The following is a 16,809-nucleotide window of genomic DNA, read 5'->3' on the forward strand; positions in this document are numbered from 1 at the left end:
GTCCAAACTAAAATCTTGCCCTGTTACTCTGACATTTCATTTGGGGTATCAAGCTCTCAGCTCAAGCTCAACAAGGCTAGAAAACATCATTCTTAATCTCCCCCCCTCCAAACCCTCTCTCTTCTTTCTTAATCACTGTGGACAATGCTACCATCCTGTCTGTCACTGGCCCATAACCTGGCCATCATCCTTGACTCAAACCTCTACCGAGGTCCCCCACTTCCAGTCTGTATCTAAATCTTGTTGATTCATTCTGTGTAATATCTATAAAGGTATGGCCTTTCCTGTTCATCCACACAACTGAAACTCTCATCCAGGCTTGCATCATTTTGCATCTCAATTACTGCAACATCCTTTCCTTGACAAATGCAATCTTGCCCTGCTCATATCTATTCAGAATGCTGCTCCAAAAGTTATTTTCTGAGCTTGTTGCTTTGGCCAGGTCACATTCTCTCTTTGCATCCCGCCCGGCTCCTCCCTTCCCCATCACATCAAACATATGCTACTTGTCTTCACTTTCAAGACCTTTTACTGCCTATCCCTACCCTACCAATTGTCTCTCATTCACTACTGAGATGTTGACTCCTGCCTACAATCGGCAAATGATACCATTCTTCATTGCCTACTTAATACATTTTCAAACAAGCACCTTCTTGCTTTGTCTGTGCTGCATCCATTGTTTGGGAGGAGCTCCCCGTAAACATCCACAAAATTACTTCATTACCAGCCTTCAAATACCTGCTTAACTCTTCTTTTCCGAGATGCCTGCAAAAAACTTGCCAACAGTTAGGCTACTAGTGTGCTGAGATCACTACCTGCCATGCTAACCATATTGTCTCATTGCTTCCTTGTATTCCCCCATCTATCTCTATCCATCTGTTGTGTTTTGTCTTATAGTTAGATTGTAAGCTCTTTGCAGGAGGAACCATCTTTTTGCTCTGAATTTGTATAGCCTTTAGCACCTGGTTCTTAACGAGGGCTCCTAGGTGCTACAGTAATACAAATAATAAATTATTTACATAGGACTGCTTTCCCTCACCACCTCAAGTTTCAGTTCCTTTAATTATAAACAGCAGAATCAAGTTAGGGAAAGTTGCAATTTCAAGTTTATTCTTAGTGCTAATATACAATAATAAAGACTGCATGGCAAGAATGCACCAACACAGAAAATTATGTAAGACACATGGAAGCAGAGACAGACATTAAAATGCACAAATCTTTATACACAGAGGAAAGTCCATCCAAAAGACTTATAAAATAAGATACCCTTTCCTTCCCCTTATCTAAACTTACTACTTTCACAAAAGATCTTTTCTGGAGGTCTTAAGGAATGATATGGGGAAACCACCAGCATTGGCATGGGTAGTATATGTTGGAAGTTACATTAACACTGAACTGCAACTTGGCTAGAAGAAAATTCAAATAGTTCTAGCTCCTTTTCCATTCTCCTTCCTCTATCCAGTGGTTTATTAGTGCCATCATCTCCCATACTCATGGAAAGCATCTCTGTTTAGCTAGCTCTTCAGCCCCGAACTGAACTCCACAGAGTTGCACCCATTCCAAAAGACAGTTATAATCAGTATCTATTTCCCCAGAAATCTTGGCCTTTATCTGCTTTTTAGGTAGTGTGGTGTGCAGCACGTTAGGAGACGGACTGGGAAGTTGCCCTTTGAGCCCGAACATCCCAATCCTGAGCAGTCTGAAGGTTGCTGTATTTTAGACCAACTGCTGCAGCTCCCAGAAGATGTTATAGCAGCTGGAGTCACCAGTACATAGGGATGCCTCAGCTCAGCTCCTCTTCCTGCACTGAAAGCTAGGTGGTGTAAGAGGTGCTGCAGCAGTTCTACATCAACCCTGGATTTCCACAGGCAAGGGGAAATACTCCAGTAGCCTGGCAAACCAGTCCTAGGAGACTGCTGATGCAGCACAAAGCAACCCTAGTGCACAAAAGTCACCTTTCCAGTTCCACAAGTTTGGAACTCTATACCACATCCCCTATTACCACATTTTATTGGCCTGTTAGTAATGAACTTTAGACACATTTAAATAAATCCTAGAGCATGCTATGAAGTGATATTACACAAACCACTTACCTGCAAAACATCGTCCCCACTATCCCCATACCTTCAGAAAGTCCTTGAATAGCTCACAACGTGATTAGTACAAGACTTGGTTTTTCTATATGTCTCTACAGAAGTGCAACATATCTTCCCCCAAATACAATGGAAACCTTAACAAAATACCAACTACTTAGCCACATGACTGAGTTTGCAGCAAATTGTTACAGCACATGGGAAATTAAAAGCCATCACTACTATATATGAGATCTGCTTCCATCAGGTCTCAGCTACCTGACCAAGAACATAATCTTCAGGCCAGACACATTTGTTAACCCACTGAGGTAAAGACAAACCTGTCGTCTGATTTCCTCTTTAATGTTTTCCTGTGTTTCTGGCAGTGCTGGCATTGTTGCCATATTAGACCAGCGAAGGGGTTTTGTCACCTGCTTTAGTGTCACATTTCCAAAGAACTCTTGGACATGTGTAAAAAATACATACAGGACACGGTTGCTGATCTGGAAGAAATGAGAGTGAAAATACTGCTTCAGAAGGTGATTTTTTTAACACATTGCCTGTTGTTATCAATGGTACATTTGCTCTACATTGCATCTTACCGGACAAAGGATGTAAGCTTTTTTCAATCTTTGGGCTATATCTACAACTCTGTTCAGACAAGCTAATCAATGCTACTTCTAGTAGATTCAAGGGTTGGTTTAAAATAAAATTATGTCTGACATTCATGATCTGCTGCTAGACTGAAGGAAGCGTGACCACGCTGTATTCACTTAGTGGTCTCACATCACTCTACTCTCTGGTGACCATGAGACATTCTATTGCCAAGTGAAAAGTTGTTGGCCTGCAATAGTTAGCTTTATAAATGGTAGACACAGAAATTTGCTAGTGTCTTGTTAGGCCTGTCGCCATACACAAAAATGTGAAGTCAATGCTAGTGACAGACGAGAGACCTTACAAAAACTGTACTGCACCAGTTATGGTTTTTTCCCTTTTATCGACCAAGCTGATTTTTCTCTAACTTACTGCAAAATGAGAATGATCATTTGTCTGTGTTTAACAGATTTAGCAACTGCTTTATAGCAGACTGTATTACCTCATTCAATTGCTATTGTTTTTGGAGATCAGTGGGTATGAAAAACTCAGAACCTTAAAAATCTGGAGTAAGTCAGGAATATCAGGACATTGAGGGCAGATTTACATTTAAAATGCGGCATCGGCGCAGCTGCACCAATGTAGCTGCACCTCTGTAACGCTTAAGTAAAGATGTGCCTGCACCAACAGGGGAGCTTCTCCCATAGGTGTAGTTAATGTACTTCCCCAAGAGGCGGTATCTATGTCAATGGGAGAAGCTCTCCCATCGACATAGTGCTGTCTACAGGGAAGGTTACGTCTTTCAGGGGTCTGGATTTTTCACATCCCTGAGCGAAGTAGTTATACCGATATCGGTCTGTAGTGTAGACTGGCCTAACTCTCAGACTAAAGAGTTAATGATAACACATTTTATAACTATTAGGCCACATATTTCATCATGTTTGCTAAAATGCTCAGAATGACACCCCCACTTCCTTACAGATACAGACTTCAGCTAAACTAACATTTACAGTTTTAAAGGATAATCCAACAACAGACTCTGTACAGGGCTGCAAGTAACGTCTACCATACTGTGAAGTGCTAAAAAAATAAGGGAATCATTGAGTTATGCATGAATAACCACTTGTATTTCTCCCCAATATTTCAGGAGATTTAAAATATCCTTTAAACACATCTCAAATACTTTAAAGGGGGAAAAAAGCTGGCCACAAAATGTTTTTGAAAGAGCTGCCGTTATGCTCATTGCCTTGAGACTAGATTTGTTTGGATATGATTTATCAAATGAAAATTCACAATGTGTGTTGAAATAAGTGAGAGTTCTGACACCAATTTTGTATTATTGCCTAAATCTATTTAAGCAATAAGACATGACAGGACATGAGTTATGTTGCATTAATTTCATGCCTACTCTGTTAGGGAGGAGGACAGGACAGTGGCTGCCACAACAAAGCATCAGTGAGTAAAACCCAACCCTGTTGCTGCAGGGCCTTACTGAGATTATAAAATCATGAAGTAAGATTTTGAAAAACCCCAATCACAAAGTGCGTTATGCAGCAAAACTCCAATTCCAAATGGTGACCAATTAAAAATATATAAAGTATAATTAAAAATTAAGCTGTAATCCAATTATTGCTCAAAACTCTCACTAGGTCCATTTGATTTCTTCTGATAATATATTAACTGATACTTAGCCAATATACCCAAATAATTATTTCATGAGGAAAATCTGTGTTTACAGAACTGGATTGACTGGCATGATATAGGAGTTAAGCACTAATACAATATTGTTCAATGATAAATCATTAAACCACCAACTTTAACAAATTCTAATGAAGTGTGTGTGCAACTATAGGCATCAAAGGCTTCCACTCCTCCTCTCTCACTGCACACTGTTAGCGTACTTGTAAAACTAATCATACAACAGTGTTTATAATGCTTACATTATGTAACTATATTTAAAGGCCAAATATGTTCATCTGGATTTCAGACCAGCCCACATTAGGAATAAGTAAAACCAAAATATTAAGTCCTGAAGAATATATGAAGAGAAGCTATTATTCAACTGCAATATAACATTTATGCTTTGTGTACACATTTCTAAGAGAGGATGTTTTAAAGAATCGCTTGCTAGGACTGCAATACAGCTCACACATTGGGTTGTGCATGTACCTGAACAGTAGGGCTGAGCACTATAGAAATGTTCTGGATGTTCATTTTTGTTTCTAGTTCCTTTGCGATAACATGGTCCATGTGCACAATCAACCAAGAAATTAAGAGATGGTTACACTCTGGCAACTCCTTCAGCAAGCGTTGGCACTCCTGAACTTTTTCCCCCTCTGTGCTCTTCCCACACGCCTCTTCGAAGCGGGGTATTAGCTCTTTGGTAAGCAAGTTTTCAGGCAGTTCTCGTAGATACTGTTTCAGCAAGCTGGCTATGGTATTCGGCTCATATTCCTCCAAGTTGGGAGATTCTTCTCGATCATAGGCTGCTTTCAGTTCATCCACCCTTGATTTTATTCCTTTAAATATTTAGATTGGAAATTAAAGAGACCTTGAAAACAAGTATATCAACCATCTTTACATTTAGGGTATGTCTACACTGCCAATTAACGTGAATTGTATACCCATTAGCTTTCATCTAACTAGTGATAGTAACAACAGTAATGAAGATGTGGTGGCACGGGCTTCAGCACAAGCACTAATATAAGCCCTCAATGGACAAAGAGTGCTTACTCATGTTGCTAGACCACGCCAGGGACCATTCCGCCATGTCTTCATTGCTACTGTTACCCAGGCTAGCTAAATTAAAGCTGGCAACTATTTACATCTTAATTTGCAGTGTAGACACAGCTTTAGACTTACAGGTTTTCTTCTACCCACCCCTCCTTATTAATACACACACTTTCTTTTTAGATGCTTTTTTTTTTTTTCGGTGGCTCCCTACAAAGAATGAAGTTAATTCAGAAAAACTTCTCAAGGTGACCTGTATGTTACAAAATAAAGCCAAGATCAAGTAAGGTTTTGTGCTCAATGCCTCTAAAAACAAGACTAAGAAGGAAATTCATGCACATAAGCTAGTGTAATGTGTTTTGTTTTAGGTCAAAAAACATTGGCTCCTGCTCTGATGTGAAATGGCTGTGTAGCTGAAGCACAGTTCCAGCCTGACAGCATGAGCACACGTGGGTGTGGAGGGGTTAAACAAGTAAGAGACACTGCTTTACCATCCTGGTATAATTTTATAAAGTTTAAATATTTGTATATACCAAAAGACCCACTGCTAAACCACACTATATAGTAAAGCAATGGCACCTACCTGAACCCCACCCCCAAGTAAGTTGCCTACATGCTCTACTAGGGTTTCATGATCATAGAAATTGATGCAATGCCAGATCAATGTGGGAGCCAAAGCACCTAAAATAAGGGCAAAAGTTTAAGATCACTTGTGTATTTAAACTCTCAGTTGGAATTCAGCATGTAGCCCTAAAATGAGTATTTTTATTAAAAAAAATACTTGCAGTTAACTTTTAATATGACAGAATAATCTCTAAGCAACAGCCCCCCCAAAAGCCAGAGACCTCCTTTAAAACAACAACAACTCTTGTTTGCCAATTTCCAATCAGTCATCCTTCCTGGGATGCGTGATCTTTAAAACTCTTGGTTCGGGTCGCTATCAGTGTCAAAGTGTATATTTATTGTATGACTAGAAAAAACTATCTAATATCCCCAAAACCAGGGGAATCTTTGTCAGTTAATGGGAAGGCTTTGATACAGTTTTCTGCAGAAATACAGATGGATAAAAATTGGTTATTTTTGTTTTAAAATAAAAAACCTGATTTTATTTGAAAAAACAAAACAACAAAAATTGATTTTGTTTTAAAAATTAGTCTTTTACTTAAAACAGATTTTTTTCATTTAAATTAAATACAGGTTAATTTTTAAAAAATAAACCTTTTTAAAATTAAATTAGAAACTAGAAACCTATGTTAAGGCCTAAACATTTTAAAATAATTTAAATTAAGTACAAAAGTAATATTAAGCAGTATGTTTGCTGCCAAGTTTTACAGAAGGTCAAACCACTGAACTGGCTGAGTACCTGGAACCAGAGTTTAACAAACCAGCATTTGACAGCAGCAGTCTCTGCAGGAGCAAAGAAAATATTTTCTTCATTTCAGTTTATTCAACTAGGTCAGTTCAATGACTTGTTCATTCAAAGTTAAGAAACCAATCAGGAACTGAAAAAGCAGTCAAGCTGGTTTTCCTTTTCCAAACTATGAATAAAAACCTGGGAGTAAGAGGGTAAGAACTACTAGTTCTAAAATCTAGAAGGACATGGTGACCAGAAACAATCAGTTCAATTCACTAACTATAGATAATAATACTTAGTTTGGTAAATTAGTTTGAAATACAAAAAATGTTTTGATAAACTTTTTTTGCTTCCGTATTGATCACATTTAAGGTAGCTTTACTTAATAAAAATGTTAAAATGCTGTTTTTGTGAATTTTTAATTTAATTTGAATTTTCATTCTTATAGAGCTTGACATATATCAAAAGTAAACAATTGTCTAGTAAATAAAAAATGCATCCTTTGCTGTTTTTAAAAGCAAAATATAATAAGTAAGAATCTGAATAAATATAAATTAAATTACATAATTGCTTAAATAAATGTGTATAATATAGTGTATTCTTCTAGTTAGCAAAATAGAGCACTAAATTTAATGCTATATTCACTTGCAAATCAACATGTTTTATTGGTTACTAACCAATAAAATAGGAAAATAATTTAGGAAAATAATTAAAAATTACAAATGCAAACCATAATTAAAACCGATTATTCAAAACAAGATTTCCTGTGTGCTGATTTAAATCATGATTAAAATTGATGATTTAATTCAGTTCACCCTGCAGAAATGTACAGAGAAATTTAAAACTGAGAATTTTGGTATGGCTATCAGGTAAATGTGACAGGTGGTAGGTTAAATGCGCTTCCCACCAAAAGACCCAGAACTAGACAGCACATTGTGAATAAAGAAAAGGCTATCCAAGGAAAATGAAGATCATCCTAGGCACAGAATTTTCAGACCTCAGCTCGTGAGGAACTGTTTCTACTGTTATACCCTAGGCTCAAATATAGGTTGAAATTAATATGCAACTGCATAAACTAATACATCTGCATAGTAAAGGAACGAGGAATCTGATTCAGCTAATAAGCTTAACTTGAACTGTCTTTCACATGAGAGGAGGGGAACGTTGCACTAGAGAATGCCGAGAGAGCTCAAAAATAGGTCACCAAACAAAAACCCACAGCAGATTATATTTCTGCAAGACATTGTGATCACTTGAATGCTCTGAAATACAAGGTCTGAGAATAAGTTTTTACTATTGCCTTATCTTTGCATCCCCAACAAATTCCATGTATATCAACAGCATACATGTATCAAAGCCTTTAAAATTGGTTCCCTCAGCTGTTTTATAGATTTAGATCATATGTATTTTACTTGCTCTAAATGCTTTTTCTTATTTTCTGTCCTCTTTTGTTCTACAGCTCAAGTACTGTACTTGGAATATTTGCACAATTCCTACTGCAAGTGGCTTTCAAAAATCAAATATAGCTGTATATTTAAATAATGACTAAAATCATTGGTACTTGTATGTAGATCAATGTTATACAACTAAGGCTACTAATTAGCTTGGTGTTACTACCAGTGTGATTCTTCAAATCCAAGCTGAAATTCTCAACTGCTGTTCTACATTACTAGTGGATTTACTGAAAGAAAAAAAAAGAAAGGTTTTGTATATATTTACATTCTTTTTGAAAGAAAATTAGAATGAAAGTGGATGGGGAAAGCAAAGTCAGGAGTAACCTATTTATTACTTCAGCTCCCCACCAAATCTCCATTTTCATTAGCTAGAATTGTATCCTATTTCTAACAACGGAGCAATATACTCAAAATAATCACAAGCACTAATCAAAATGTTGTTAGAGTCTATTGCTTGCCTCAAAGGCACATTGTGCTACATACCTAGTTTCTACCCCTTCAAAAAGACCAAACCATATACATTTTTGTTGCCACCTTCAGCAAGAGGGTGACCATGCTCTGGAAACATTGGAGAAGGAGAGGTCCAACACTGAACACCCGTGCATCTTATAAACCTTTCCCTTCCCTTACACCATGAGACTGGTTTTGTAACTTAACCATCTCCTGCTCCACAGGTTAAGAACGTAGAATTTTCTTCTCTACTATCACATAAGCCATCTTTCAGAAATTTCAAATCCATAGCTTGGCTTACAATTACATAGTTAATTTCACTGAAATTGCAGTCTTTTATTAAATTAAAAGAGTAAAACTATACATGTGCTGTGGATATGGGGAGAAGGGCAAAGTACTATATTCATGTTATTTTTTTGGACAGATGAAGGTAAAGCCTTGTAAATCTGCACTTAGATGTGCCCAATATACCTGAAACTCTGTAGATGCCTTCACATTTCATGCCATACTTCTCTATGTAATCTATACATTCACGGAAAACGGCTGGCAGGCGAATGCCATCGTACATCATGGTCCTGTCTGCTGCATCAGTCAAAGGAATCCCAAACACTGGCCTAAAACTTGGAACATCGATCTGAGGTACCTCTGGCTCTGGAGTTGGCTTTTTCTTTTTTTTCTTCTCCTTCCACTGTTTTACAACATCTGCTGCTGTTAAGTCTTTTGACTTCTTCTCTTTATGTTTTTCTTCCTTGTGTTTGTCATCTTTATGTTTTTCATCTTTGGGTTTTTCTTTTACTTTAAAATCCTTTTCTTTCTTTTTGGAAAAGCTGGGCTTCTTGAAAACATGAATTCCTTTGGACCGCTTCAACTTGGAAGGACTTTCTGCTTCATCACCAGAACTGTCCTCTTGGAAGGCAGCATAACCTTCCGCTATTGGGAGAAAGAAGAGAAAGCAAGAGGCAGAAAGTTAAGACCTGTTTTATTTAAAAAAAAGGGGCAAAGGGTAACATTGAAAAGACATGGTACCCGCCTACAACTAAAAAAGATCCACTTTTCTTTTTGTAGCGTTAAGTAGGGCAATTATTAAATCAGCATTTCACAGTTCTGCCCAATATGAACACATCTCATGAATCACCTCAACATTTGGTATTTTAAGTACTTACTCAGTATGACAATGTCCATCTTACGTGCTACTTGTCCACTTAATAGTCAAGGAAATGCAAAATAAAACAACTGTCTGGCAACTTCTATGTTCCTGCAATCAACAGCATAAAAGTTGCTGTTAAGAAAAATCATCTGCTACACAAGTTCAGCTTTAATAAATTACTTTGCAAAGGGTGGAGTCACTTAATTGCTCACTCCCTTTCTGAAAGCGTTAAGAATCTTCTTAAGAGGAGTATGAAATTATTAAATTTTAGCCTCAGATCAAGATATTAAAAGGGGGGAATCTTACTTTTCCAACTGTACTGACATATCTATTATTGCAGTTCTACGTTTGCCTTATGTAGCCTATGAGAGACTGCAGCTCCAAAGTCACAGCCTAATAACACCATACTTCAGCTGCAAAATACAAGGTACTGTCTCTGAACTATATGCACAAGAGTTTTTATAAGCTACACCTCTGCAACTAGCCCTGCCTATCCTCTAGGCAAGAACAGGCAAATCTTTAAAGGTGGACTGGAAGGTTTTTTTTTTAAGCCAACTAATTATAGGTTTACATGCTCAATACTCCGAAGAGCTAAATAAAGTAAACAAGAAATGTGTTCAACAAAGCAGAGATTTTACATGCAATACGTAGTTTTTAGGTTCCCTGAAAGCTGAGGATAATCAGCTCTAAGCTCTGATGTGATGCTCCTGAATGAGGTTTTCCTGATATTGTTCCATTAGTCAAAAATTCCTGGAACATGAAACTGGCCTATTATTTGCATGAGGAAAGAACAGAGTTAAGTCAAGCGCCATTTCTTAATGGACATGCTTTTATAATTTTTTTTTTTAACTACTTGGTTTGTGAGGTCCTCAGAGCAGGCGCCATATGTGACATTGTATGATTGCACTCACAGAGCTAAAATGGATTTAAACCACCTTGTGCCCTTCTGATCTTGGGCTGCTCCAAGGGCTAGAGGAGCCCCCAGCATAATTTAGACAGCCTCGATGGCAGCTTCCCCAAGCTGCTCTATAGACAATATAGTTTTTGCAAAGTTTTTATATTCAAATCCCAAAAATGTAACGGGTATAAAATATTTTAAATATATAGAACTGAGGAATACTCAATAAACTGCAATTACTTGACCAGCACACTCCTCCTTTAATTCCCTCAAAAATACTCCATGTTCCAGGGGGATTAACTGGTTAATGTAACAGCACCAGCACAGTGCATGCTGGTGAAAGTGGAGTGCTCTGGCTTCAAGGGATCAAAGTCATATGTTAAAATCAGTCAAGTTAAACTCATTCTGTGAAGAGGGTCAAATTTCATATTTTAATTTGGGTGTGTGTGTGTGTAAAGTCTCCAAGTTCAGGAACATATACTACCCATGATCCTCAGAAGAAATCCCACTGATAACAATGGGAGGTTTGCAGATCTCTCCAGAAGAAAACGTGCTCAGAATGTAGCAGCTAAACTTTAGTTAATAAGATTACTTTATTACAGTCACCATTAGTCAAAGAGTGTTTATGGACACTTTTAGGACAACCACTATTTCTATCCTTTAATCCCTTGGATATATGATTAACTCAATTTGTGTAGAGAGTTGCATAACTGTGCAATACAAGCTAAATCTGACTCATACAGTGTAGTTTATAGGCTTAAATTATAATACTGAGATGAATGGAGACAGTTAACATCTCTTAGAGCCAATGTTTCAGTTTTTCTGTTGTCTCATGAAGACAGCTCCTTTGTAGGTTATACTCTCCATGTTTGGAAGGCTCTCTGTACGATAAGTGCTAAGAGTTCATTTTATTTTATTTTTAAAGTGAAATCTTGCATTCTACAGAACTGCAATCTATCACAGGGGGGCAGATATACATGTTAAGTGGGTGAGGTGTTTGAACTAACAAATATTTTAAATCATTTATGAGCCCTCTTATTTTAGCTCTTTGGGGCATTCTGCATGTGTCTCTACAATTAGTTGATTTAAAAATATGTAGGTCCATTTTAAGTAAGCAAGAAGAGGTAGATGAAAAACAAGTTTAGAACAGAAGGAAGTTATGAGTACACTGATCTTATGTGTAACCCTGATGTAAATACACATAATATCTATACTTCTATATCTACATAAAAAAGCATGGCTTCAATTTGTCAATGATTCTACATCAACAGATATAGGTCTCTTAAAAATAAGGATGGAACAGAGATGCATGCATATTTAGCTTCTGTAATGACTTTTTTCATTTCCCCTCTTGCCCCCCAATTTGTCTACTACTAGAATTTCAACTGACAAGAGCTAGTAGACTTGTGCCAAAATTTGGTAACGAACTTACAAGTAGGTCACTCCACAATTGTGTTATTTAATACATAAAGAACTCCTGAGTGTAAGTTCACATTCAGGCTACTGCTCTCCCTTGGGTGTGGGGAGCACCAGAAATTGAAGTAAGTGCTTTGCTTTATTTTCTTTTCATTGTAAAGGATTTTATTAGTTTTAGAAAAGCAAAGCAGAACCTACATTCATAGCAGTTTCTCCCAGCAAAGAAAATGTCACAAAGCAAAAGTACAAATCCACACACTAAGGCCTGGTCTACATTTAAAAATTAGATCAACCTAGTTACATTACTCACAGCTGTGAAAAATGTGAGCCCTGGGCAGTATAGTTAGGTTGACTGAATCACTGGTGCAGACGCAGCTAGGTCGACAGAAAGATGGATTAACTCTACTGCTGGAAAAACACTTTCCATCTACGTGAGAAGCATCTACCCCAGGGGTCCCCAATACGATGTCCACGGGTGCATCTAAATGCGCCCAGATCCTGGCCAGCGGTCGAGCATCCACCGACATTCGGTGGCATTCCGGCATCGCTGCCTCTGGATGATGCTGCTTGCCACCGACAAGCGGCATCATCCAGAGGAGTCACCGCTGAATTTCGGTGGCATTTCGGCAGATGCTCGACTGCCGCCATGGTCCTTCGTCTGGTGTCTGCCAGATGAAAAAGGTTGGGGACCACTGATCTACCCTATGTTGCTACAGTGGCACAGCTGCGACATCATGGCTGTGGTGCCATAGTGTAGCCATGGCTTAGAAGAGATAATGAACATAAAAGGATGATGCTGGCAGACTCGGTTTTACTGAACAATGTCAAACGCAGAGCTGGAAACCAGTCTGGCTCACCTGTGTGTTAGCATTGTTAAAACAGATGTTAAGTTTATAAGAATGTGTTTAGTGTTCAGACTTGATGAAATGCTTGTAGAGTGCTACATTTACTGATCTCACATATAACATCTGTATCCATGGTTAAGGCTGCAAGTGTCATGGAGGTCACAGATTCCGTGACTTTCCATGTCCTCCATGACTTTTGCAGCGGCTGGTGCTGGCTCAAGAGCTGCCTGAGTCAGGCAGCCCCTGGGCCAGCAACAGCAGTTTGGGTGTCGGGGGGGGGGGGTCAGGGCTAGGGGCAGGGGGCTGGGGAGTGCGGGGGGCACTTACCTTAGGGTGGGGGATTTCCCTAGCTTCTACTGGCATGGCCCCCCAATAGCTCTGAGGCAGCGGATGCCCCACCCCATAACTCACATTAGTTGCGGCTGCCAGCACTTGTGGGAGTAGCAGAGCCCCTGCCCTGGTCCCTGCCACCTAGGAGCTGCAGGAACGCGGAGCCAGTTAGGAAGCCCCTGCCAGCCCCACCAACCTCTCCCTCCCCCAGTACCAATGGGGGTCCCGGGCTGTGCGCCGTGGTCCGGCCTCCCTCTCCCTCAGTACCAGCAGGGGTCCCAGGCCACCTCCCCCAGCACCCATGGTGCCCCCAGAATGCCCCACCCCCCAAGCACCCAAGGCCCCTCGCCCAGGAAAAGTCATGGACCGGTCACGGGCCCGTGAATTTTTGTTTATGGCCCGTGACCTGTTCATAACTTATTAAAAATACCTGTGACTAAAATGTAGCTTTATCCATGGTATAAAGTTATATTGAGTGTTTGTAAACCCCTGTAACTGTGTAATTCACCAAATAGGAAAGTATTAATTAATGCAAAGTGCTGTTCCCCCACACAAGGCGCCCACTGAAACCAAATCCGCCAACCATCAAAGGACAAAGACTTCACTGATCCTATCCCTCCTTCCTCTCCCCTACACCCATGAAGAGATACAGGCACAAAAACTTGCACAACTATTTGAACTCTAGGGGAAGGGTATGAAAGTCCCTGACTGGAAGGAACTGTATCACTATGCTGCTTGGCATTTGGAGAGGAAAATATTTCTAAGCATAAGCAAGAGATCCCCAAGCTGCTTAGCTCAGATTAGCTGTAAAGGACAAACAAACCTTAGATATTGCAACAGCTTCTATTAGTCTTAAGCTTCAAAAAGTATCTCATTTGTGTATGTATGCTTACCTGCTTTAACAGTGTCAATAACTGATTCTTTTACCTAGTTAATAAATCTTTAGTTAGTTTATTATAGGATTGGCTACAAGTGTTGTCTTTAGTGTGACATCAGAGGTACCACTGACCTGGGATAAGTGACTGGACCTTTGGGACTGGGACTAATCTAAATATTTTTGGTGTAAGGGATCATCTATCACAAAGGTAAATTTGCCTGGGTGGCAAAATAGACCAACGTACCCAAGGGGACTGTTATGACTCCACATTAAGATTGTTATAGTGCTTGAGGAGTTCACAGTTGATACTTGGTTGGTGAAATCTAATTATAGAACTCACAACCAATTTGGGGTTTGTGCTCTGCTTCTTAACAGTCGGCCCTGTGAGTTGTGAGCCACTCTAAACAGCCTGACACAAAGTAAGAGAATCAGAGGGACTTTATATCTCACAAGTCTAGAACAGTATACAGAGCTTTTCTTCTAAGACATTAGTTCAACACCACATTGGCTTGGCAGAAATCAAATGTTAGCTGAGCAAGATGAGTTGGTCTCATTCAATTCTTAATAGACAAGTGTCCACCTCACAAAACCTATCATCATAATGTCCATCTCTGTTGACACTTCACAGAGAGATCAAGGATTGAATCAGCTTGCAGAGAGAACTACTCTTTCATTGCTTCAAGAACTAAACTCAGAATGGAATGGGGGAAAGCTTCATCCTTGACAACTGAAAATGAAAACCTGAAGATACTGAAAAGGAGGAGTTGCAGACCACTGGGCTTCCACACAAGGTTACAAGTGGGGGTAAGAGGAATAAAGGGAACACCTGCTTGCGGGAAAAGAGATTGTTGGGGGAGGGGCAGGGCCTCCAGAAGATCTTACTGTTAGTTGAACCCTACAGTCTTGGTTTTGGCCTTGAGAAGGGAGATACTTTAAAAGGATCTAACATTTCTCAAGATGCACATGCAAAACCCCCATATTCTATGAGTCCAGTATACAGAAAATTGGAGAGAATTCTGAAGTGGTTGCACCTGGTAAACACCCACACAGCCTTAACTGTATCCTTTTTGATCAGTGCCTCATACACAATGCCCATAACACACACACACACTCTGCCTCTTCACTGTAATGGACTGGTGCTACTGCACCTCCTACAGTTAAACATTGAGCCTATTCCCCTGAGAGAATACCACCCTTGAAAATTTAACAACCACTTCATACCTGCTTACAACCCCTTCACATCTGCACACAGGATACTACCTAAACCTATACCTTCCCCTACCCATTAATAAATCCACAGATTGCACTCATATCCCACTTCACTAATGACAACAACCATGGCAAGACGACCCCAGTGCCCTGTTACGGAAACAACTTATATAATTCTGTATTGAAATAATGCAGGCTGGAACCTCAAGATACACATGCACCTCCTTCCTTTGATAATACATACGGGGGACTCAGACCCAGGTCTCTTCATATCACAATCACAGCTCTTCCGAGCAGCTCCACTTTTCTCTCCACTATACAGCTACACATCACATAATGAATGCAGCTGAAATGCATGCAGACTGTGATGCTGGCAGACCGGATACCAGCTCATACCAAAGGCCTAAGGCCTCACTGAACACTGACAAATGCATAGCTGAAAACAGAGTCTGGCACATTTGTGGGTTAGTATAATTAAAAGAGATATTAGTGTTATATGAACATGTTTAGTGTTTAGACTTTATGGAACGCTTACAGGATGCTGCAGGTATTAATTTTACTTATAACAACTGTATCCCATAGTATAAAGTTATAGTGCATTGTAAAACCACTATAATTGTGTAACTCACCAAACAGGAAAAGCAGCATTAATTAAGGTAAAGTGCTTGTCCTGCATACAAGATGGCCCACTGAAGGCAAAGGGGGCAATGGGTAGCATCAAAGCACATTGTTGACTGCATTCCTCACTCCTTGCAGGAAGGGGAGACCTGCACATGAACTCATCCCATCTGTTTGGATTCTGGGGTGAAAGGGACAAAAATCCCTGAAAAGGAAACTGGGTTTTTATACTGTCTGGACTCTGAAAGGCAAAGATTACTAAACAAGAGATTCTCCTGAGTCAGCCCTAAGGACATACAGAACTGCTTATTATAGAAGATTATATTACCTTTTTAAATCTAAGACTGTAACTCATTGGCCTGTAAATGTTTCCTGTTTTAACTTTGTAAGTAACTCATTTCTTTTCTTAGTTAACAAAGCTTTAGTTAGTTTATTACAGGATTGGCTAGCGGCATTATCTTTGGTTTGAGATCTGAGTACAACTGACCTGAGGATAGTGACTGGGAGTAACCTGAAAATTGTTGGTATTTTTGGTGTAAAGTGATCATCTATCACGGGCTGGGCAAACTTTTTGGCATAAGGGCCACATCTGGGTATGGAAATTGTATGGTGGGCGATGAATGCTCAAGAAATTAACAATTCATTTTCAAACAGGGACAACACAAGTTTGTTTCTCTCAAGGTTCTTTCCCCACTCTGGACTTTGGAGTACAGATGAGGACCTGCATGTAATTATCAGCTTAGATCAGGTTTTGCTGCCACCACTCCCAAATACTAACTCCCTTCCCTGGATAGGCTTGAGAGACTTCTTCACCA

General features: G+C 39.4%; 1 protein-coding gene across 6 annotated transcripts in view; it reads right to left on the reverse strand.

Annotated features, from left to right (window-relative positions):
* The window catches only part of RALBP1 (ralA binding protein 1), a 56,791-nt gene that overhangs the window by 11,522 nt on the left and 28,460 nt on the right, over nucleotides 1-16,809 (reverse strand). For 3 of the 6 annotated variants that reach the window (XM_050942148.1, XM_050942150.1, XM_050942149.1), the window contains 3 exons: nucleotides 9,126-9,584; nucleotides 4,836-5,185; nucleotides 2,414-2,575 (listed from right to left, as the gene is read on the reverse strand). In XM_050942148.1, the coding sequence (XP_050798105.1) occupies nucleotides 2,414-2,575; nucleotides 4,836-5,185; nucleotides 9,126-9,584 (971 nt within the window). Of the gene's footprint in view, nucleotides 1-2,413; nucleotides 2,576-4,835; nucleotides 5,186-9,125; nucleotides 9,585-9,817; nucleotides 9,910-16,005; nucleotides 16,138-16,809 lie in introns of those variants that run through there. The other 3 variants (XM_050942151.1, XM_050942152.1, XM_050942153.1) reach the window with 3 other exon arrangements.

This window comes from Gopherus flavomarginatus, chromosome 2, assembly GCF_025201925.1.
Source record: "Gopherus flavomarginatus isolate rGopFla2 chromosome 2, rGopFla2.mat.asm, whole genome shotgun sequence".
NCBI lineage: Eukaryota > Metazoa > Chordata > Testudines > Testudinidae > Gopherus > Gopherus flavomarginatus.